Source organism: Trichosurus vulpecula, chromosome 6 (genome assembly GCF_011100635.1).
Source record: "Trichosurus vulpecula isolate mTriVul1 chromosome 6, mTriVul1.pri, whole genome shotgun sequence".
NCBI lineage: Eukaryota > Metazoa > Chordata > Mammalia > Diprotodontia > Phalangeridae > Trichosurus > Trichosurus vulpecula.
In genome coordinates, this window is record NC_050578.1 from 222,441,969 (window position 1) to 222,464,058 (window position 22,090).

The following is a 22,090-nucleotide window of genomic DNA, read 5'->3' on the forward strand; positions in this document are numbered from 1 at the left end:
GAGCCAAGTAACTGGCTTAAGGGCTCTTCACTGGCAATTAGCAGAATCGAGATACAAACCGAGGGCTCCCCGACTGCGTGCTGTTTCCACCTCACAATTCCGCAGCCAAAGATCTTCTGGGTCTGTGACTCAGAGCAGTAACTCTGCCAAAAATCAGCCAGAAGAGGGAGGAGGGGTGAATGGTGAAGAGGAGGAGGAATGAATGAGCGGGAAGGAGGGCTGGAACACCGCGGGAGGCGGTAGCTCAGAAACTGAAACGGAGAGGAGTCCCGGAGGGAGGGAGGGAGGGAGGGAGAAAGAAGCAGCTCAGGTGCTTTGCGGACGGGCGGGCCCGGAGGGGAGCCGAGACAGGAAGCAGAGGAGGTTGCCCCGTCTCCTCTCACCTGAAGCTGGCATTGTTGGTTCAAGGTGGTGCCCTAGCCACAGCAAAGACCCGGACCCCGGCAATGGAGCCAGTGCACAGTGAGTCCCAACGCTCCCTCCTCTCCCTCTTCTTCCCTTGGACAGCGAGGCTCATGGAGCAAACCCGTTTACAGAAATATGGACTGGAAGGGAGGACGGAAGTGCGGGGGAGGCATTCTTGGGGTGGCTGCCCCTGTTTAAAAAAGCGAAAGGAAGAAACCGCAGTTCATTGGGGGAAAGGGCAGCCTCCCAATCCGGGACTGACTTACCCAGAGGCAGGTGAAATCCGAGCAGAAACCTCATTTGGTTTGGTTTGGTTTTCCCATTCTGATTCATGAGTTGGGTAGAAGACGTTGTTTTGGGATCGATCTTAGCCGAATTAGAATGTCCGAGCCGGGAGTCACCTTAGAACAGAGAGATGCGGAGTTAAAACTAGAAAATTGGTATGAAGTGTCCTCCGAGTAAGGGATGTCTGTGCTGGGAGGAAACTTAGAATAGAGAGTATCAGATCTGGACGGTTCTTCCATCGTAGGCAGAGTAGATGAGTGGGAAGGGTCCTGGCTCTGCAGTCCACGGGTCTGGCGGCAGATCTGAACTCTGCACTTTCCTTTCTGCCTGCCTATCTCAGTCCTTTGGCAGCTTAAGTATTCTCTTCTGTGATATTGGGGGCTTGGACTAAATGACCCCCTAAGGTCCCTTCGAAGTTTATTCTGTGTCAGAGCTGGAAGCAATGGTCGTGTGATCCAGCCCCCCTTCCTTTTTACTGAAAAGGAGTCTGGTTTGTTTTAGATCAGTGGTTGGTGTTGAGTTGTTTCAGTCGTGTCTGACTCTCCGTGACCCCATTTGGGGTTTTCTTGGCAGAGATACAGGAGTGGTTTGCCATTTCCTTCTCTAACTCATTTTACAGATGAGGAACTGAGGCAGACAGGGTTAAGTGACTTGCCCAGGATCACACAGCTAGTAAATGTCTGTGGTCATATTTGAACTTAGGTCTTCCTGAATCCAGGGCTAGTTCCCTTGGATCCACTGAGCCACCTAGCTGCCCTAGATCAGGAGTGTTAAAGGACAGATAGAAACAGGGGCCACTTATCCATACATGAGGATCCCTGTGGCATGTATATTGACTTAATTTTAACATCTATTATCTATGTTTTTATTGTATTTTTATTTTGTTAAATATTTCCCAGTTACATTTTAGTCTAGTTTGGGGGTAGCACTTGGGAATGTTGCTTGCCTGGGAATGTTTGACACTTGTTTTAACACCCTAAACAGGTGGATAACACTTTCAGAGGCTGAGAAGTTTCTCTTGATACTTTTTAAGGTTCCGGAGGACGGCAACTCTGGCTCTTCATTGCATTGTCTCCCATAAATGTGTTACAGTGGAAAGAGCCCTGGATGTTGAGACAGAAGCCCTAAGTTCAAATCCTAGTTCTGCTACTTATTACATTTGTGACCTTGAAGAAGTCACTTAACCTTTTCAGGGCCTCCATTTCCTCACCTGTAAATAAATGAGGTGATTAGATTAGATCAGGAGTTATTAACTTGTGAATTTCAGGGGGGGGGGTCTTCAAACTTGGATAGGAAAAAAAATAAACCCTTTATTTCAATATAATCAGTTTCCTTTGTAATCTTAAGTATTTTATTTGCTTCATTTAAAATATTATTCTGAGAAGCATTCCATAGGGTTCCCCAAACTGCCCAAGGAGTTTATGATGTAAAAAAGAAAACCCCTGGACTGGCTGACCTCTTGAAGTCTCTTTCAACTCAAACACTGTTCAGTAATGATGCTTTGCAAATGTGAAAACTGGTGACATTGGTTTCAGAGTGATTTAGCTTTACTTAACCCCGTAGGTGAATTCTTAGATGTTCAAATAAGAACCTAATTTTATGGTGTCATGACTCACCCAGAAGAAAATGACTCTTTGGGTTTTGGGGCCAGTATAGGACTTTGTATCTGGAGACAGCTTTATAGCTAGAATCTCAATCCCATAAATGTCTTAAAAAATCAAGACTGGGGAGTTAATTCTTTTTCACTCTATACCTTTTATGAGCACCGGTCTTGGAATCTGAGGTCCAGGGTTCATATCCTGGCACTGACCTTGAGTGTATCACTTTAGATCTCTGAGTCTCAATTTCTCTATCTGTAAAATGGAGATAGTAAATAGTAATAGTTGCACTATGTGCCCTGCAAGGTTGGTTGGGACGAAAGCCTTTTGCTGACCTTAAAGTGCTGTTGAAATCTGAACTGTTGGTGTTATCGTTATCAGAACATGAATTTGGCTTAAAATCTTTCCTCCAGAGTCCCATGGAAAGCCCTGGTTTGGCTAAATAACAATGGAAGGGCCACGACTGGATGAACAGGACTCAGGTGAACAGGACAGTTTGGGGGACGTTTATAGGAATAGAAATCAAGATTTAAAAAAAAATGAGGACCTCTCCAAGGGAGTGATGTGTGAGAATATCTGAATGTTTTCATTGTGCTGGTTTATTAATGGATTATTAAGGGCAGGTTGTGTATTGTTTTTCTTTGGTCTTCAATTATACTAATGAGGATGGAATAGTTCATCCTGGGGTTTGGCAGACTCCCCTTACCCTGGAGTTTGAGAGGTTTCAGTTCTTTAACTTAGTTTATCTCCTGAAAGAGTATCTGTGCACAACTTGCCAGAGTGGTTTTTGGGTGCTCATCAATTGAACAAACATTTATTAAGCATCTGCTACATACAGTGAGGCCTCCAGGCCTTTAGATGATATGGCTCTTGTGCCACGGCTTTGTGTGAATGTAGAAAGGAGTCTGTAGCGTGTCATGGAACGTCATTGCCTCTCTCTCCACCTTCAGTTGGAGAGGGTCTTGTCCACCCATGTTTGGACAGCCCTAATCGTTAGCAAGTTTTTTCCTGACATCAAGCCTAAATTAGACTTTTTGATACTTCTACCTGTTGCTCCCGGTTCTGACTAATCCCTTCTCCACATGACATTCCTTGGAATACTTAGACAGATATCATGTCCCATTCACTCCCCACACCTGAGTTTTATTTTCTCCAGGCTATATATGTCTTTCACCTGTACCTTATATGATGTGGACTCAGGGCCCTTCACTGTGCTGGTTGCCCTGCTATGGATATTGTCCAGCCTACCAGTATTCTTCTTAAGCTGTGGTACCTAGAACTGAATACAGTACTTCAGATGGGGTCTGACAAGGGCAGGGCACAGTGAAGCCCTCAATTCTCTGTGCCTGCAAGCCATGCCTCTCTTAATGCATCCCAAGGTGGCACTAGCCTTTCTGGCTACCGTATCATCCTGCTGAGACTTACTGAGCTTGAAGTCTGCTAGAAGCCCCAGATCTTTTTCAAAATATCTGTTGTCTGAGCATATCTCCCTCATCTTGTGCCCTGGAAGTTGATTTTTTTAGACTCAGGTGTGAAATTTGACATTGATCCCCTGTTGAATTTTATCTCATTAGATTCAGCCCTTGGCTGTCCCGCATCAAGTCTTTTGTCTGGATTCTGTCATCCTGTGTGTTAATTCTCTGTCCTGCCTTTGTGTTATGTGTAGATTTGATGAGCAAACCATCTGTACTTTCATCCAAGTCATCAGCATGAATGTTAAACAGCTCAAGATCAAGCTGTTGCTGTCCTTTGTTCTTGAGGGGACCACAGGGTCAAGCATAGGTCCCTGGGGGTCCTCCCCTGGAGACCTCCTGCCTCACTGAAATTGAACCATTAACAGCTATTTCTGTTGGTCATTCAACCAGGTCTGAATCTATCTGGTTGTATTATCATCTAATATCTTTTCATCCAAGAATATTATGGGATTCTTCACCAATAGCTTTGCCAAAAGCATTCTCTTCATTCACTGGTTTAGTAATCCTGTCAGAAAAGGACATGAGGGTAGTCTGGCATTGGTCTGTTTTTGATGAAGCCATGGTACCTCTATGGACTCTCTGCTTCCTTTTCTTAGATCTTCATCAACCATCTCTTTAATCACCCATTGCAGAATTTTTGATATCTCCTACTTACCTTGGGCATCAGCTCCTCATCAGCCATTTTTGTTCTGTCATCTCCATTATAATGGTTATTCTCCTTGGCAGAGAAAACAGAAGCTAAAGAAAAGGAGGAGGCAGGCAAAGTAGAAGTGAGGAGACCAGCTAGAAGGCTGCTGTGATATCCAGGTGAGAGGTGGTGAGGGTTTATACTAGTCTGGTGGTCCTGGGAATGGAGGAGATGCTGTGAATACCTGAATTAGAAGGCGTCCCCGCCAAGCCATCAGCTAATCCCTGTCACCTCATAGGGCAGATAATTTAGCAGTCCTGCTCTCTCTGTGGTCATTTGTCATCATCCACCCTTAGCAAAGGTTCTGTTCTTTCTGTCCTGTCCTATCCCTGTCACCCTTTTTTCCTAGTAGAGATTTTTTTAACTAGCCTTAGATCATACTGAACATTAGTACTCTTGACTGTGGTTTACAGGACCATGCCACATGCAGATATTCATCCTCTGTCACCTGGCCATCTCCAGTATGAATTAGTTGGTGTCTTCCTTTTGCCTCCGCAGTGGCCTCTTCAGACAAATCTCATTTCTCCACCTCAATAGAATAGTTTCCCTTTGTGTCTTCAGAATCTCATTCTTGAGCATCTCCCATCCTCCCTTGGGTGCCCAAGATGATGCACATCTCAAGCCATTATAAAACAGCTCAGCCAAGAAGGTATGGAAAGAAATTAACTTTGAACAACAAAAAATTATTAAAGTGATCATAGGATCATAGACTTAGAAGTGAAAAGGATCTTAGAGGTCATGTAGTCCAATCCCCTCATAATACTCTTAAGGAAACTGAGGTCCAGAGAGGCTCAGTGACATGCCCAAAGTAACACAAGTGGTCAGTGACAGAGTCAGGATTTGAACCAGGTGCTCTGGCCCCAGAGCCAGCAATTAGAGATCACTCAGTCTATAGCCACCCCGGCTTTTTTACAAGTGAGAAAACTGGCCTGGACAGGGGCAGAACTTGATTTGCAAGTCAGCGGCCAAGCCATGCCTAGAACCTACTTTTCCTGACTCCTAATTCAATGTTCTTTCTGATACACTAGTCTGAATTCTTTCATGGTTAGGGTGGCACAGATGGGTCTCCATGTCCCCTATAGAATCCCCTTGCCTATTGAAGCAACTCTTTTTGCTATGTGATGAGGATTACAAAAATACTTGCATTATGTTTCTGTACTATGTTCTTTGAATTTACAGGTCTAGCATTCCTCCTCTGGAATGCTGTCTTGACCCCAGAAGCCATCTGGTCCAACTCTGATCTGAAGCCTGCATCCTTTCTGGGGTGTACCTCCTAAGCATCCATCCATTCTATGCTTGGGGACCACAAGTGAGGGACAGTACCCTCTTTCGAAAGGTAGCGCATGCTACTTTGGGGAACTCTGACTCTCAAACAGCAAATAGCTTCTCCCTATATAGCAAGCCTAAATCTTCCTGAGAAAACCATTTCTAACTGGCTTTCTTGGGAGGCTTATGGTGTCCTAAGGAGACAGAAAAGCAGCATCCTTGACGTCTGTTCTGAACTGGGCTTTGGGCTCAACTGTTAAGCATTTTATGTTCAGGTTCATTTACAAAAGGTTCAGGAATTTGCAGTTAGCAGCAAGAGGTGATTCAGCCTTAGCAACGTTCAGCGGTGAATGATGCTGGAGCAGGGCAATTAAAGATTTCCAAGGGTATCCTTAGGCAGCCCACTAGAGCTGATGCCTGTCTTTCTTTTTTAAGTTGATTTTTCTTTTTTTTTTTAAGTAGCCTGAGGGTGAATGAGAACAAAGTGTTGATGGGACACATTTTCCCCCCCAGATCTCAGAGGAGCATTGCTATAGTCTCCTAGTTACAACTGTTTTCTGTCCTTCAGAAAGGAAGCTTTGTTTGGATGGATTATTTCTAGACCTCTTGTTGTATTTTTGTAAAAATTACTACAAAATGTAACCAAACTTTTTGATTTCATTTAGGGGAAAGGTAAATGGGGCCCTGGCCTGACAGCAATAGCTTTCCACCCTCTCCTTCTTCCCCACCCCCTCTTCCTCTCGCTTTCCCCCTCTCTCCCTCTCCCCTGCTGTCCTCTATTGAGTCTCCTCCCAGGAAAGGTTCTTTGTTACAGATCAACTTATTCAGTTGATGTATCTGTCTGGAACTACCCTTTAATGTGACAGAGATTGGCTGGTGGCTTGGAGGTGATGACTTCAAACAGAGGCATTCAGAGCATCTCCTCCGTTCCCTGGGCCACCAGCCTAGCATAGCCCCCCTTCACCTTTACTCTACCCTCCTCCCTGCTTCAAGCCATCTTTCATACCTGCCAAATGAATCCTAATGTGTAGATCTGCTCAGGTCACCGCTGTGTTTAGATACATCTTGAGTAATTCCCAATTGTCCGTTGAATACAGGCCAAGCTTCTTGGCCTAACATTCAAAGCTATCCTATAAAGTAATCTCCATCTCTTTTTATGTTCTACTTTTACAGTAAACCCAGCATCCCCTGCTCCCCACCCCCCACTTCTGCCCCATCATGAACTAGAATAGTCATCATTTCCTCAACCTGGCTCATTTTTTCCTCCATCTCCATATTTGGAATGGATCTGCATTTACCCTCCTCCCCTGCTCCCAATCTCTGTTAAAAAGCTACCTAGTGTTCAAGGCTCACCTCGAATGCCACCTTCTCCATGATGTCCTCTATAATTCCTCCTCACCTCCCGCTTTCCCAAGTGCTTTCTCCCTTAGCTCATGCTGGTACAGTGTCTGGCACAGAGTAGACACCTGGTAAATGCTTCCCCCTCCTGCATTCTCATCACACCTTGTACCTCTCCCTTGCACTTAGATCCTCTGTTGGGATCAGGGTCGTTTCTGCCATATTATCTTCCTTGCTAGGCTTGAACTCTTGAAAGGACTTTTCTGTCTTACTCATCTTTGTATCCCCCATGGTGCCCAGTGTAGCCGTGTTCAATGGATGGAAACAGTGACATAGGAATTGATGGCTTGGGTTTTGTTGCGTCCTAGGAGCTTTATTCCCAGGCTGACAAAGAAGGGACCCAAACCCTTGTCTTATTTTTTTTTTTAATTTAAGGAGGAAGAGAGCTCTTACTCTCCATCTGAAACAGCCAGCTGGCTCAAAGCCTGACCCTCTTGGCCAGGGAAGAGGGTGGCAGTGCAGGTTCAGAAACAGGTATTTCGGCAGATGTGTCTGTGCTTGTTCATTATTTCCCGAGACGGGCTCATTGGGTATGTTCAGCTTAAGTATCAGGCTAAAGCATCTCGAGGGGGCCTTGGGCTGAGATAGGGGAATACTTGTATGGAGACAAGGTTAGAACTATGCAGCCTCAAAGTGGTTTTGATAACACAATGCAGTGGAAAGAACACCAACCTAGAAAGTCAGGAGACCTAGGTTTGAGTCCTGACTTTGCCATGAACTAGCACTGTGACCTTGGGTAAGTCATTTCTCTGGGGACCTCAGTTTCCCCCACCTGTTAATATGACTTGATGTTCTCTGAGCCCTATTCTAATTCTAAGTTTCTAGGAATTGATGTCTGTGCTTTCAGCAGAGCTATAACTGACAATTCTGGTGCCTGTGACAAGAAAAATTCAGTTGGGAGAGGAGGGCAAGAGCAAGACCTAGAACCTTAAAACTCAAGAATGTATGGGATTGAAAACCTGTGATATCCAGTAGATTCTTATTTTAGCTAATTATTCTTGCTAATGCAGTGCTCATCTTAATTGTTCCTACCTGCTAAGGAATAGAATTGCTATCAGCACCCTCTAAATAATTTGGCAACCTGGGTCAGAGCCCCAGTTGTCCTGCCCTTGTCATGGCTTAGTATTGCTTTTGGCTGAGAGTATTGGGTAGTAGTATAACTGGCCTTCTTACAGAGGTGAGGCCAGGTACTTGCTACCAGGCTTTGCCAAATGAGCAAATGACCTTCTCTTAACCCATTTCTTCCAGTATCTCATTAACTGTGTTGGAGAGCAAGACCCACTTTGAAGCCAGCTTATACGGACTAAAAGGTCCATTGATACTGGAGCATGAGCCAGTTTGAGCTACTGGGTGCCATGCTGCTTGTGATTATATGGTATTTATCAGGTGCCCTCTGGGGACTGCACACCTTCTCCAAAAAGGAAATCGAACCCTGAGAGGAGGACCTATCTGCCAATGCATATCACCTTAAAGCCACAGTAGCGGTATCTGTGGGTCCTCCAATGCTCCTCGTTTGAGGATGCCCCATTGGAGAAGACGTCATTCATTTAGGGAAGGGGAGCCTCTCCTTGGCCCACCAGGAGCAGTGCATTCGCCTAACTGGGTCCCGGGGACTTAGAGCCTCCTGTGTTTGTGGTCTCTGGGGCATTGGCTCCCCCATACAGTCCAGAGTATGAATAAAGGCAGATCTGGCCCAAGGTCTTACTAAACTGGGTAGTAGCCTGGGCTGCCTTGTGTTAAGAGGTGTCCAAATTGATATGCCTGAAAGAAATGGTGCATCCCAAGAGCACCAATAAATATTAACTTAGTCTGAGGCACCAGCATCCTGAGGGTTGGGCACAGAAAGATAGTGAGCAATGCAAAGGACGCTGGCTTTGAGGTTAGAGGACCTGAGTTCAAATCCCAACCTCACTCCTTAATAGCTCTGTTACCTTGGACAAGACAACCTCTCTGGGCTTCATCTGTAAATGGAGGGGGCTGGAGAGGACCTCAGTGGTCCCGTCTGGCTCTGAATCCTGGGATCCTACACATGACTGGGGAGCAGTGGGCCTGGTGGGCATCTTTTTTAAGCAGGCACTTCTCATGCATCCTCCAGACCCTCCTTTTGACTTGGTGTGACAGGGCTTCTTCCTGCCTGCCTGATACCAGTGATTTGTTTCTTGCTTTATGTCCAGCCCAGTCAGCTGGGAAATGAAACTCCGTGGTGGTAGTGGCTTTGCATGTTTCATGCCAGACTTGTTAGGACCTGAGCTCCTCCACATTAATTAGATCCCTCCCCAATTCACAGACCTGCAGTGGGGACAGGGTGCCAGGATGATGGACTGTCAATGTAAGAAGGACCAGAGCAGGCTTGGAGTCTAGCAAAGCTTTGAAGGCCTGGGCTTGTCTTTGTTGTAAATCTCTCTGCAAAGCTAAATTAATGAAATGCAGTATTATGTAGTCCTGAGCTATCCAACTCAGACCACAGGCAAAACTGCAACCACAGCGTGGCCTAAACCACATTAAAATGTAATTGGGAAACGTTTAACAAAATAAATAAAAATACAGTAAAACCTAATGTTAATTTGTGGTTTTCTAAGTAGGGATGATCCATTTCTATTTGAGTTTGAGATCTCTGGGATTGTTGAAAGGGCCCTGGATTTGGAGTCTGAAGACCTGTGCTTAAATCTCAACTCAGTTGCCTCATCTGGGAAATGTGGGGATAAGAATACCTGTACTATTTCTATCGTGAGGTTGTTGTGATGAAAGTGCCTTATAATCCCGGTGGTATTACAGAAATGTCAACCACGATTGTTATCATAAGTACGATCCCGTGAGAATGTCTTCCCTGGGAAGGAACCACCCTCAGGTTATGGTAGAACCGTAATAACCGTGGTGATGAAGCAGCTCACATCTCTTTAGAGTTTTACAGTTTACACAATACTTCACCTCAGCCCCTCGAGGTAGGGAATGCAAAGATTGGTATTCCATTTTACAGATGGGGGGCCCTGAGTCCTATGTCAGGGATAAAGTGACTTGTTCACTTTCCCAAAGTGGTAGAGCTCAGACTTGAATCTAGCTCCATTGATTCCAACCTAGTGTGGTCTTTACATGACATCCCGGGTCATGAAAATGAACTGAATTTTTATTGATTTATTTGGGTCCCAGGAGCAAGATTCAGATCCTAGCTCTGCCTTTTAACAACTTCTGGAACCCTGGGCTACCTTCATAGGCCTCAGTTTTCTCATCTCTAAAATGGATGAGTTGGACTAAAAAGACTGTGGGGTCCCTTCCCACTATGGAGCTGTTATCTCTGTGACTGTTATTGGTGGGGAAAACAAGAACCCTTTTGAGGTGAACTTAGCTCAAAAAAAAAGGGAGTATTTCCCAAACTTGGGGCCTCCCATATGCTATGCCTACTCTGAAGCTCCCCTGTTGTGTGCCTGCTGATCCCCACTCCCTGGGTCTAAGTGCATTCCAACCATTAGTAAAAGTGTCTGTACCAGGAAAAAAAAAAAGATCAGTGATTGTGTTTGGGCTGACCAGACAAGGCATGCAGCACTTGCCCTGGGCTACTGCTCCCCAGGACAGCTGTACTCTCCCCTTTCTGAAGGGGGTGACAGTGCCATGGGGTTGAGATTATGATGATGCTCCCCACATTTAGACTCTAGAAACAGAAGCATTCTATTAGAACTCTGGCAAAACAGAAGAATTTTAAGTAGACAAAATTTGCAGAATGACTAATTCTTAGAATTTATTTCTTTTTTTAGAATTAACTTAATACTTAGACGTTATTCAATTCTTAAAATGTATTTCTTTTAATTTTATTATTATTATTTTTACAATTACCTAAGACTAGAAGAGCCTTGAATGTAGAGAGAGTTTTGTCATCTGAAAGTTCTCTCTGTCAATGAAATAAGGTCCTGTCCTTATCCCTTCAGTTTCAGTTTTAAGTATTGATACTGGGTGGCTATGTGGCACAGTGGATAGAATGCCAGGCCTGGAGTCAGGAAGACCTGAGTTCAAATTTGGCCTCAGATACTTAGTGTGACTCTGGGCAAGTCACTTAACCTTGTTTGCCTCAGTTTTCACATTTGTAAAATAAGCTGGAGAAGGCAACGGCAAACCACTCCAGTATCATCATCTTCTTCTTTTTCTCCTCCTTCTTCATCATTGTTTCTCTTCTTCTTCTTTGTCTCTGTCTCCATCTCTGTCTCCTTCTTCTATCAGGGTTAAGTGACTTGCCGAGGGTCACACAGCTAGTAAGTGTCTGAGAACAGATTTGAACTTAGGTCTTCCTGACTCCAGTCTTAGCGCCCACTGTGCCACCTAGCTGACTCGATATCATTGTTGCTTAATGAACCCCCATCCACCAATGAACCCCCCTGTTTTTAAAGGAGGGACAAGTATGCAGTATTCTGTACCCATATTTTCTCCCCCTCCCTCCACCATCTACCAAAAGGAGGAAAATGTGCTTCATCCTATTAGGCATTTGGTCCTGGCTTTTTTAGATCGTGTTGTTTGAAAATCACTTTAGGAGATTTCTTAATTTTGTTGAGTAAGACCCTCATATACTCCTCCTAAAGAATGCTTAGTGAATTCTCATGATGGCAAGAGCACATTCAGCATCTGGTGTCTTCCTCACTTTGGAAGGCTGATGCTTGAGTCAGCCTGGGCGGTGGTCTGCTTCTAAATCCTACATGCCCTCGCCACATTCAACATGCCGATGAGAAGTAGAGAAGGCTGTAAACACCATGACCCCTCTGGCAATTGGGCTCAGCCCGCAGCTACGGTGGAAGCAGCAGTGTCGAGGGGGGAGCCTCAGTAAATAGGGAGCCATTTCGGAAATGATGTCTTGCCTCAAGTCATATTTTTCTTGGTTCAGATTCCCGCTCACATTCGTTCTCATTCTCTCTCTCTCTAGCCACAATCAGCAGACCACAGCGTTTAGGCATCCTGTGACTGGACAGTTTTCTCCAGAAAATATTGAGTTCATTCTTCAGGAGGGGTAAGTACCATTTTTTCTGTTTCTTTCATCTGAGGATGGTCTGTCAGCTTGTGGGAAGGAAAGAAACAATCATTAAGAGCCTACTGTGTGCCAGACACTGTGCAAATAGCTTTACAAATATTATCTTATTGGATCCTCACTACAACCTGAGGGTGTAAGGTGCTCAAAACAAAATCAGCTACTTTTCTCTGTCTGGGGAAAACGGGACAGGCTAGTCAGTTAATAAAGGGTGAAAACTGAAATCTTATTGAATTCTGAAAGTAGCAATCTAGAGAGAGGGGTGTGGAAGGTAAGGCCAGGGGTATATATGTGTGTGTGCATTGGGGGGGGGGCAGTATTACACTAATGATCCCAGAACTTCTTAAAAAATTAAACCTGCTTTCCAATGAACCAACCAACCCCAAGAATACTTGCTAGGATAATGTTTTTTAAAATAATTTAATTTTTTTTACAAGTATTTTAAGTGCCTGACAAGCCTGCTGATCATTTTTGGAAGTCCCTGTTGTTAGCTGTTTAAGAGAGAGGCAGGCAGTACAGTTTAATAGCTAAGGCATTGGAGTTGGAAGTCTTGGGTTTGAATTTTGCCCCAGATGCTTACTGACTCTCTGACCATAGGTGGGCATGTGACCGCTGTGGACCCATTACTTCATTTGCAAAATGAAGACATGGGACTTTGTGACCTCTAAGGTCCTTTTAGCTCTAAATTTCTTATCCTATGAGGATAGGATGAGTTTTTAGTCATATCTGTTAAAGCAAGAGTTTTAACCCTCAAGGAAGGAAGCAAGAATATGAGCATGAAGCGCCTACTGTGTGCTGGACACAGTTAAGCCTCTTAGCTTTACAAATATCATCCTGTGTGACCCTCACAACAACCCAAGGAGGCAAGGTGCTGTCATTGTCCCCATTTCACAGTGGAGGAAACTGAGGCAGGCAGAGGTGAAGTGACTTGTCCTGCATCACAGAGCTGGTAAGAGTCCGTAGATAGCAACGTGAAGTTCTGTGAACTTGGTTGGAAGAAAAAAAAATGACCTCTTTATTTTCACTAGCCTTTGGTTTTCTTTTCAAGACTATGTATTTTGTGCTTTTAAAAACATTATTCAGGAAAGGGGTCTATAATCTTCACCAAATTGCCAGAGGGCACCAAAAAAAAAAAATCAAGAGCCCATGTACAATAGGCAGGTCTGGCATGATGGGGAAGAGTGGAGGGCTTGCAGTCAATGGACTGCCAATCCTGGTTCTGACATTTTTAAGTTGTATGACCTTGGTCAAGTCACTCACCCTCCGTATGCTGTAGGGTAACTTCTTTTTTTTAAATTTATTTTTGCTTAGTTTACAACACTCAGTTCTACAAGTTTTTGAGTTCCAAATTTTCTTCTCCTCCCTCTCTTCCCTCCTCCCCCCCTCCCCAAGACAGCATGTAATCTGATATAGGTTCTACATATACCTTCGCATTAAACTTATTTTCACAATAGTCAAGTTGTAAAGAAGAATTATAACCAATGGAATGAATCATGAGAAAGAAGAAACAAAACTAAAAAAGAAAAAAAAAGAGACCAAATAGTTTGTCCCAATCTGCATTTGGGCTCCATAATTCTTTCTCTGGAGGTGCACAGCTTTTTCCATCGTAAGTCTTTTGGAGCTGTCTTTGAACCTTGCATTGATGAGAGGAGCTGAGTCTCTCAAAGTTAGTCCTCACAGATACCGTGTGTCTGTAGTTGTGTATAATGTTCTGCTGGTTCTGCTCTGTAGGGTAACTTCTTAGTACTTGTTGAAGTCACAGATAGGTTTTGATCCCTACTGGGGAGCACATTCCCATGCCAGGAATTCCCTTCATTGGCAAATATCATAGATCATGGATCATAGATTCAGAGCCTGGCGGGACCTTAGAGGTCACCTCATCCAACCCCTTCATTTTATCAATGAGGAAACTGAGCCTTATGAGTGGAGCTGGTTGGCACAGTGGTTAGAGCGCTGAACCTGGAGCCAGGAGGACCCGAGTTGAATTCTGCTTTGGATACTTGGTAGCTCCATGACCCTAGGGTCACTTAACCTCTGTTTCCCCAACTGTAAAATAGGGACAAAATATAGCACCTACCTCACAGAGTTGTGAGGATCCAGTGAGATAATATTTGTAAAGTACTTGGCACAATGGCTGGCACATAGTAGGTGCTTAATAAATGCTTATTTCTTTCCTTAAGTGACTTGCCCAAGATAGTCATGCAGAAGATATAGGCCTTCTGACTTCACACTCAGACCTCAGAATCACATCAGCATTTTGGACTTGTCAGCCTTTGTGAGAAAGCAACTGTTCATTTAGTTGTACCTACAGTACTCATGGCTCAATTCTGGTGTCCAGGGCATTGCTGTCCAAAAAGTGCTTGTGTTTGCTTTTGGAGCCATTTTCTGAATGTGTCTATGTTCATCTGTGCTGTGTAGTGAGCGCAAACCCCTCAATGGAAAATGCTTCGTTTCATTTGCTTTGCATCAAACCTGGCACAGTTCCCCATTCAGATGACTCCTTGTGGAGGAGAGGAAGATGAGACCAGGGGACCCTGTTAATCCTCTGGACTCTTGGTCTTTGGTCCGGGTCTCTAAAAGTTATTAAGTGACTTTTTATTTTCCTTAGAGAGAAGGTTGCTTGTGTTTCTGGATGAAGAAAATACAATATGTAAAGTGTGAGGGATGAAAGGCAGATTCCCAGATTCTGTTTTGGAATCAATTTGTTCATAACCTCTTGCTCCATGGAAGAATCTTCAGGAGGTCTTTTAGTCTTGTTCCCATTCCTTAAACAAGGGAACCTATTTAAAATTTTTAAGTTGTCCGTGAACAGAAATCCCATATATAAACAGAAGGACAGGAAACCAAGGTCAGAATTGCTGCTTGAGGCATGCAGAAGCTGCTGTCATCTTCCAAACCTCTCCCCCTAATTCTCTAGCTCCTTTCCCCATCATTCTTGGCAGGCCACCTTCTCTCCAACTTCACTGAGAAGTATCCTTCCAACATCTAGAACTGGACGGTCTCAAGGTGGTTCCTTGTCATTGGAGGTCTTCAAACACAGATTGGAGACAAAAGTATGACAGAATTTTACCTTCAGTCAATCAACAAACATTTACTAGGTGTCACCTATGTATCAGGCATTGTGTTAAGTGCTGAGGGATAAAAAAGAGGCAAAAGGAAGTCCCTGCCCTCAGAGAGTTCATAATCCTGTGGATATTCCCATTAATATAGCAGATGAGCTCATTAACTAATAGAATTACACCATCACACTGCTAGCTCCTGTGGAGCTTGCTGCCCAATAGAACTCCCAGGCCTTTTCATATTGATCGTTGTCCAACCACGTCCTCCCCATACTTCCTATACTTTCCTTGTATGGTGGATGTTTTGAACCCAAGTCTAGTGCTTGGGACTTATCACTATCGTTTCCCTTTTTGTTAGATTCTATTTATCATTCTAGCCTGCCAGAATCTTTTTGGATCCCAAATCCATCATACAGCATGTTAGCTAACCCTTCCAGTTTTATGTCCTGCGCAGATTTAATGTGCCTGCATGACATCTATGCCTTCATCTAAGTCCTGGATAAAAGATTCAGCAGAACATGATGAACTTCTTCCAGTGGGAGATGCCTAGATTTGCAGTCAGAGGACCTGAGTCTAAATTCTGACTGAGTGATCTTGAGCAAGTCTCTCTCACTTCCCTGGGCCTCAGTTTCTTTTTCTGTAAGTGGAGGGGGTTGAATAGATGACCTCTAAATCTGTAATCCTATCCTTTCTTCTTTCTCTGAATCAGAGCCCAGGATAGATCCCTGTAACGTTCCCCTTGACACTTTGCTCCTGGTTGACCGTGATCACTGATCCTTCAATCTGATCGTCCAGCCATTTCTGAATCCATTAAACTCAGCCTTCTCCTAGCCTGCATCTCTTCATCCTGTTCGTTCTGCCTTCTGGGAGAAGCTTTGTTAAATGCAGTATTCTGTGGGACAGGGGAATTCCGTGGCCCCGCGAGTCTAGTAACATTGTTAAAAAAAACAGTAATAATAAACTGAGATGAGTCTGGCATGGCTGTTCTTCATGAGCCCTGACTGGCCCTCGGTGGATATTTTCCTTTTCTGAGTGCTCATAAACCATCGCTTTAATGATGTGTTCCAGAGTTTTACCATGAACAAAATCAGACTCTCAAAGGTCACTCTCCAGTAGTCTTGAACTTGCCCCTTCCCACTCTCAGATTCTGGACTTCCTGGTCACCAAGACCACTTTTCTAAGCCCTCCATTTTCCTTATCCTCCCCCACTTTTAAAATAGCATTTCATGCTGAAGACATAGAAGGGTGGTGCAGAAGCGCCATGCTGGTTTATTATGGAATGCATTTCTCTCAACCTGTATCAAGCCTGTTCATATTGTTGGCCTCTAGCACCTCTAAGTTTCTCAGTTTTTATTCCTTGATGAGTTATTTTTTGGTCTTAAAATGAGCTCTTTCAGCTTTCCTGATCACTCTTCAAGGATTCATTGGCTAATTGGGTCCATGCTCTCTCTCCACTTAAGCCCATCACAATGAGCATAACAAATGTCCCTTCTGGGCTTTCAGCCCTACACCTGCAGAGGCTTTTTTTTTTTTTTTTTGGTAAGTGTATCATCATAGTGAAACCTCTCTTTGGGTCCTTCCCCAGCTCTTTGGCCTTTTGTGAGATATAGCAGCAGCTGGAATGTCTGTGGATTGCAGGTGTGTGTATAGCTGGCCACTGGTTTTGTGTACGGAAGGAGAATATTTTCTGGTTTGTTTTCCAAACCCTCTGGGGAGGCAGGAGACGGATGGCAGCATGTCAGGCTGGTCCTTTTGGCTGAAAAGTTAAGTTTGAATTACCAAGAACTATATGCCAGGGTTGTGTCCTGCATACAAAGATGAGAGACATGCCCTCAGGTACCTTGCAGTCTAAGAAGTGAAGGGAGTATAACATGGATGTAGATCAGCATGAAAGAAGGGAGATGCTATGGGGGCAAAGGGGAGGGTCCAGATAAAGCACCTTATGAAAATTTGGGGAGGTGAAGATCACTTTCATCTGGGGAGACAGGACCAAAAATGAAATCTGATGCACCCAGAATGCTGGATCTTCAGACAGACTTCTGGATGATTCCTTCATGTGGTGGGGCTGAGAGCTCAGAGCACATCTTCTTGTCAGTTTAACGTGAATTGTTTTCCTCCAATCCCTCACCTTCCATTTGCTGACATAGAAGCATTTCACCTGCCACTTCTCCACCTGTGCTCAGCCTCAAGAACTTCGATTACAGCTGTTAGCCCTGGTGATCTACCAGTTGTGTTTTGCTTTGAAAGGTCCTCTTTCCTGTCCCAGCCTCAGTTTCCTTGCCTGTAAAATTAGGGGATTGAGCTACATGGCCTCTAAGGTCCCTGTCAGCTCTAAAGTCTCACAGATCATCCCTTGGGAACTTGGGTTTTTGTTTTTTGCTACCAAGAAAAACGACCAGATATAAGGCGAGAAGTACCTTTGAGGTCTTGTAGTTCAGCCTCCTTATCTTACAGGAAACTGAGGCCCAAGTCAGAAATCTGATTTACGTGAGAAGGCATGAAGGGATTATACTCTCTAGCCAAAGGGTTCTTGCTCTCACGAGATCAAAGATCTATCTGAATCTTCAAAAGCAGTCACAGAAGCTCAGGGCAGGAAAGGACAGCAGAGTCCATCCCATCCAGCCATGACCGAGACTCCTCCAACGTCCCCAGTGAGTGGTCATCTAGCTTTTGCTCAAAGACCTTTAGAGGGAGATGAGGCTACAGCTTCCCGAGACAGCTCTTAGATAGTTCTGATTTCTCCAACATTAAGCCTAAAGCAAGTTATCAAGTTAGTGGCAAAGCTGGAGCTTGGATCCGAATCCTTGGAAGACCTTAGAGAATAATTGAGTTCACCTTTTTCATTTTACTGGAAAACAAAATTAAACAAAATAGTCCTGAGGACCAGAGAAGTGCAGTGCCTTAGCCAAGATCACGCAGCTTGTCATGAGGCAGAACCAGGGCTAGAACCAAGGACTCCAGACTCTCATGCCCACTACATCTTGGTCCACTGTTGTCATTTCAAAAGAGGGACAGCTTCATATTATCTGAAAAGTTATCACTTTCACTGTGCATCGCTCCTTTTTGACCACTTAGAAGCACTGATCCCCTTCCACTGTACTATTAACACTTCTCTCTTTTGAGAAACACTCATTTTCTCTTCTTTTTAAAAATTTTACTGCTGCTTTTTAAAAAAAACCACTATCATTTCCCAATAATTTTCCTATAATGCTACCTTCCTTTGAGGCAACTAATTGATGTAGTATCTAAGAGCATTGGCCTTGGAGTGCAGAAGACCTGAGTTCAAATCCAGCTTTAGACATTTCCTATCTGTGTGACCTCACAAGTCAATTAACCTCTACGCACCTCCGTTTCTTCATCTATAAAATGAGGATGTGATAGCACCTAGCTCATAGAGTTGTTGTGGGGATAAAATGAGATAATATTTGTAAAGTACTATATAAATTCTGTTTATAATAAAGTACAAGTAAGCAACAACAAACCGATACATTAGCCATGCCTGACAGCATATTCCTCATTCCACACCTGTGTCCCCCACCTCTAAGAAGGGAAGGGATGTATGTTTCATCTTGAGCTCTAGTACCATCCAGGATGCCACCATGTTTGAAACCTCAGTGTCATCCTCAACTTCCCCCCTCCCGCCCCCCCCCCATTCAGTCAGTCTCCAGTTTTATCTCTACAACACCTCTCACATGTGTCTTCTCCTTTCCACTCCCACAGCTAAGGTTCAGGTCCTTATCACTCCTCACTTGGACTATTGAAATAGCCTCCCATTTAGTCTCCCTCCCTTAATCCTCTCCTCATTCCAGTCTGTCTTCCAGGAAGCCACCCAAGTGATTTTCCTAAAACACAGGTCAGATCGTGCCAATGCCCTCCTCCCCCATCATCCTCAGAAAAATCCAGTGGCTCCAATTATCTTCAGAATCAGATAAAAATTCTTCTCTTTGGCATTTAGAGGTCTTCACAACCTAGGCCCTTCTTACCTTCCCGATCTTTTTACCTGTTACTTTCTTCCATATACTCTACTGTCCACTATATAGACTGTATTCTATTTCTCACACTCGACTCTTTCTCCTGTCCCCATGATATTTCATTGTCTGTATCCCATTCCCTTCTCACCTCCTTCTTTAAGAATTCCTGATTCCCCTTAAGACTCAGCTCAAGTGTGACCTTCTAAATGAAAACTTTCCTGATCCCCTTCGCTGCTAATGCCCTTCACCTCCAAACTTCCTTATGTTAAATTTGTGTATAGAGGCATTATGTAGATACTTAGATATGTGTATGTTGGTTAGAATGTGAGCTCTTTGAGGGCAGTCTCTCATTTTTGTCTTTGTAGCTTCGGAGGTTGCTGCCTACCTGTGAATTAAGAAGGCTTGGGTTCAAGTCTTGCCTTTGACATATACAGAGTACGTGACTGTGGGCAAGTCACTTAACCTATTTCAGCCTCAGTTTCCTCATTTGCAAAATGGTTATCCCCATTTTATAGCACAGTGCTTAGCACATCGTAGGTACCTAATAAATGATCATTGATTTATTGATTTCGCTGATCTGAGTTCTGATGTTTCTTAATGTTCTTTTCCTTTCTGTTGTTGTCATTGTGTGTAATAGAAATAACTTTTCCTTTCACCCTGTTTCTTAACTGTTCCTGATGGAACAGATTCTTATGATATATTCCTATCTCATAGGAATTTAGATTTTTAAAAATTTAGCTTTGCTAGAGGCTTTTTCAAAGTCTAAATCATTGGTCAGGAAGTATTTATTAAATACTATTTCCCAAAGCATTGTATTAGACAACGAGGATAAAAAGCCAAAAATGAGTAATAAATTCTTGCTCTCCAGAAGCTTACATTCTGTTGGGGGTGGGGGGTGGGGATTCAACATTATGCAAAGGAGTGTAATTGAGGAAAATTGAGGGAGGAGAAAGCACGAACACCTGTAGGCATCCTGCAAAGCTTTGCCGGGAGGGACACACTCTGTGCCACGTTAGGGGGCTCTGGGCTGTAGCTAAGAGTTCATAAGACTTTGGCATTGTGTTAAGTAGGGGAGAAAGGAGACCCCCCCAAACCAGTGAAGGGTTGTCTCTATGCCCATATAAAGTACACACATAATAAAGAAGGCAGGGGGAGGATATGAAGAAACATCAATCTTGGTTCCTGCCCTCAAGGAAGGGAACTTGGAATCTATTTGGGGAGACAAGACAATTACACAGAAAGATAACAAAGATGTGGTACCCACACTAAGTGCAGTGAGTTCTCAGAACTGGGAGAAGTATCTGAGGGTTGGCTTCAGATGATCAGGGAGGTCTTCCCCAAAAGGTGGACCTTTATCTAGGCTTTAGGGAAAGGCTACAGGGTTCCGATAAGCAGGAATTAGGACTCAGGGGGCAGAACATCTCATGAGGGGAGGTAAGGAGGCAGAAATACGCATGGTTTGGCTCAAATACAGGGAATAGATTTAGTTTGTCTCTAGTGGGGGCTCTAAATTGGGAAGCTCGAAGAGGTAGGTTGGGACTAATTACACACACTGAGTTGTCTTTGCCTGTTTGCTCATTTTTTTCCCCTCAAAGAGCTCATGTAGACTAGTGATGAATGATTTCCCTGCGCACAACTCATTCCGTTGCATTTTTTTATGTATGTCTTGATGGAGATTCCTGCTTGCCCCTTCAAAATGGCTTAATTTTATTGCATAATATGTTATATGGAAGAGATAAAAAGCTGAGGTTGGAGTTTGTGCCCATGTAAAATTGCTGTCAAGCTATAGATCTTTCCCTGGAGAAGAAAAATGGGCTCTTTTCTCCTCATTCTTTTTCCAGGATTTGCTAAAGGAAACACACACACACACACACACACACACACGTGCGCGCGCACACAGGCTCACGCAATGGATGGATCTGAATGCCACGGCTGCTGTTCCTGCCAAGTCTTCCTTCCCCCAAGCAGATACTTGGCCCCAGCTTATCTTCTCGCTGTTTCTTGCCTCTTAGACTGAGGTTCAGAGTTGTGTTGTAGATAGATTGCTGTACTTCAAACTCAGTAGACCCAGATTTGAATCCTGCCTCAGATACTCACTGGCCAGGGACCTTAGGCAAATCACTCTTAAAACCTCAGTTACTTCATCTGGAAAATCAAGAGGTTGGACTTAATGACGTCTTTAGGGGCTCTTTCAGCTCCAAGTCTGTGATCTTGTGGCCCGTGATCTTAGGATGCTCTCCTGATGCGTCTGTGAAAGCTCTGGTTCTTCCCTTGGCTTTGAACAGGCTTCTTTTAAAATCCACCAGGTGCTCACCTCCCTGGCCCTTGAAGGCATGAATTTATGGACTCTTTGTCACTCCTTTGCCTCTTGAAATGGAAAGAGACGCTATCTCCCTCTGCCTCTGGGCAGTGCAGGAGCTTCCCTGAACTTTCAGAGCCTGTTATTGGAAGAATGGCTCCCTTCAGGGGGGCCCCATTCCTGTCCTGCCACTGTTGCTGTTGCTATTACTCTTCCCTTGCAGGGAGTGCTGACTTCTGTCAAGCCCTTGACGCTTTGTAAAGGACTTTAGAGCAGCTAGGTGGTACAGTGGTTAGAACACCAGACCCGGAGTCAGGAAGTTCAAATTTGACCTCAGATACTTAGTAGTTGTATGACTCTGGGCAAGTCACTTAATCCTGTTTGCCTCAGTTTCCTCATTTGTCAAATGAGCTGGAATAGGAAATGGTAAACCATTCTAGTGAGAAAACCCTAAATGGGTCACCATGACACAACTGAACAATAATAACCACGAAAAAGGACTTTATGAATGTCTTATTTGAGCTTCATAACCTCCCTGTGAGGGGCAGATAGACTGCCTACCTCTGAATTAAGAAGGCTTGGGTTCAAGTCTTGCCTTGGACATATTTAGGGTACATGGGCAAGTCACTTAACCTCTGTCT

The 22,090-nt window shown here is 44.1% G+C and overlaps 1 protein-coding gene across 4 annotated transcripts in view; it reads left to right on the forward strand.

The window, feature by feature from the left end:
* PLEKHA7 (pleckstrin homology domain containing A7) overlaps positions 1-22,090 on the forward strand; it is a 245,303-nt gene that overhangs the window by 134,522 nt on the left and 88,691 nt on the right. For all 4 annotated transcript variants that reach the window (XM_036763072.1, XM_036763071.1, XM_036763070.1 and 1 more), the window contains one exon: positions 12,019-12,102. In XM_036763072.1, coding sequence (XP_036618967.1) covers positions 12,019-12,102 — 84 coding nt within the window. The remainder of the gene's footprint in view (positions 1-12,018; positions 12,103-22,090) is intronic.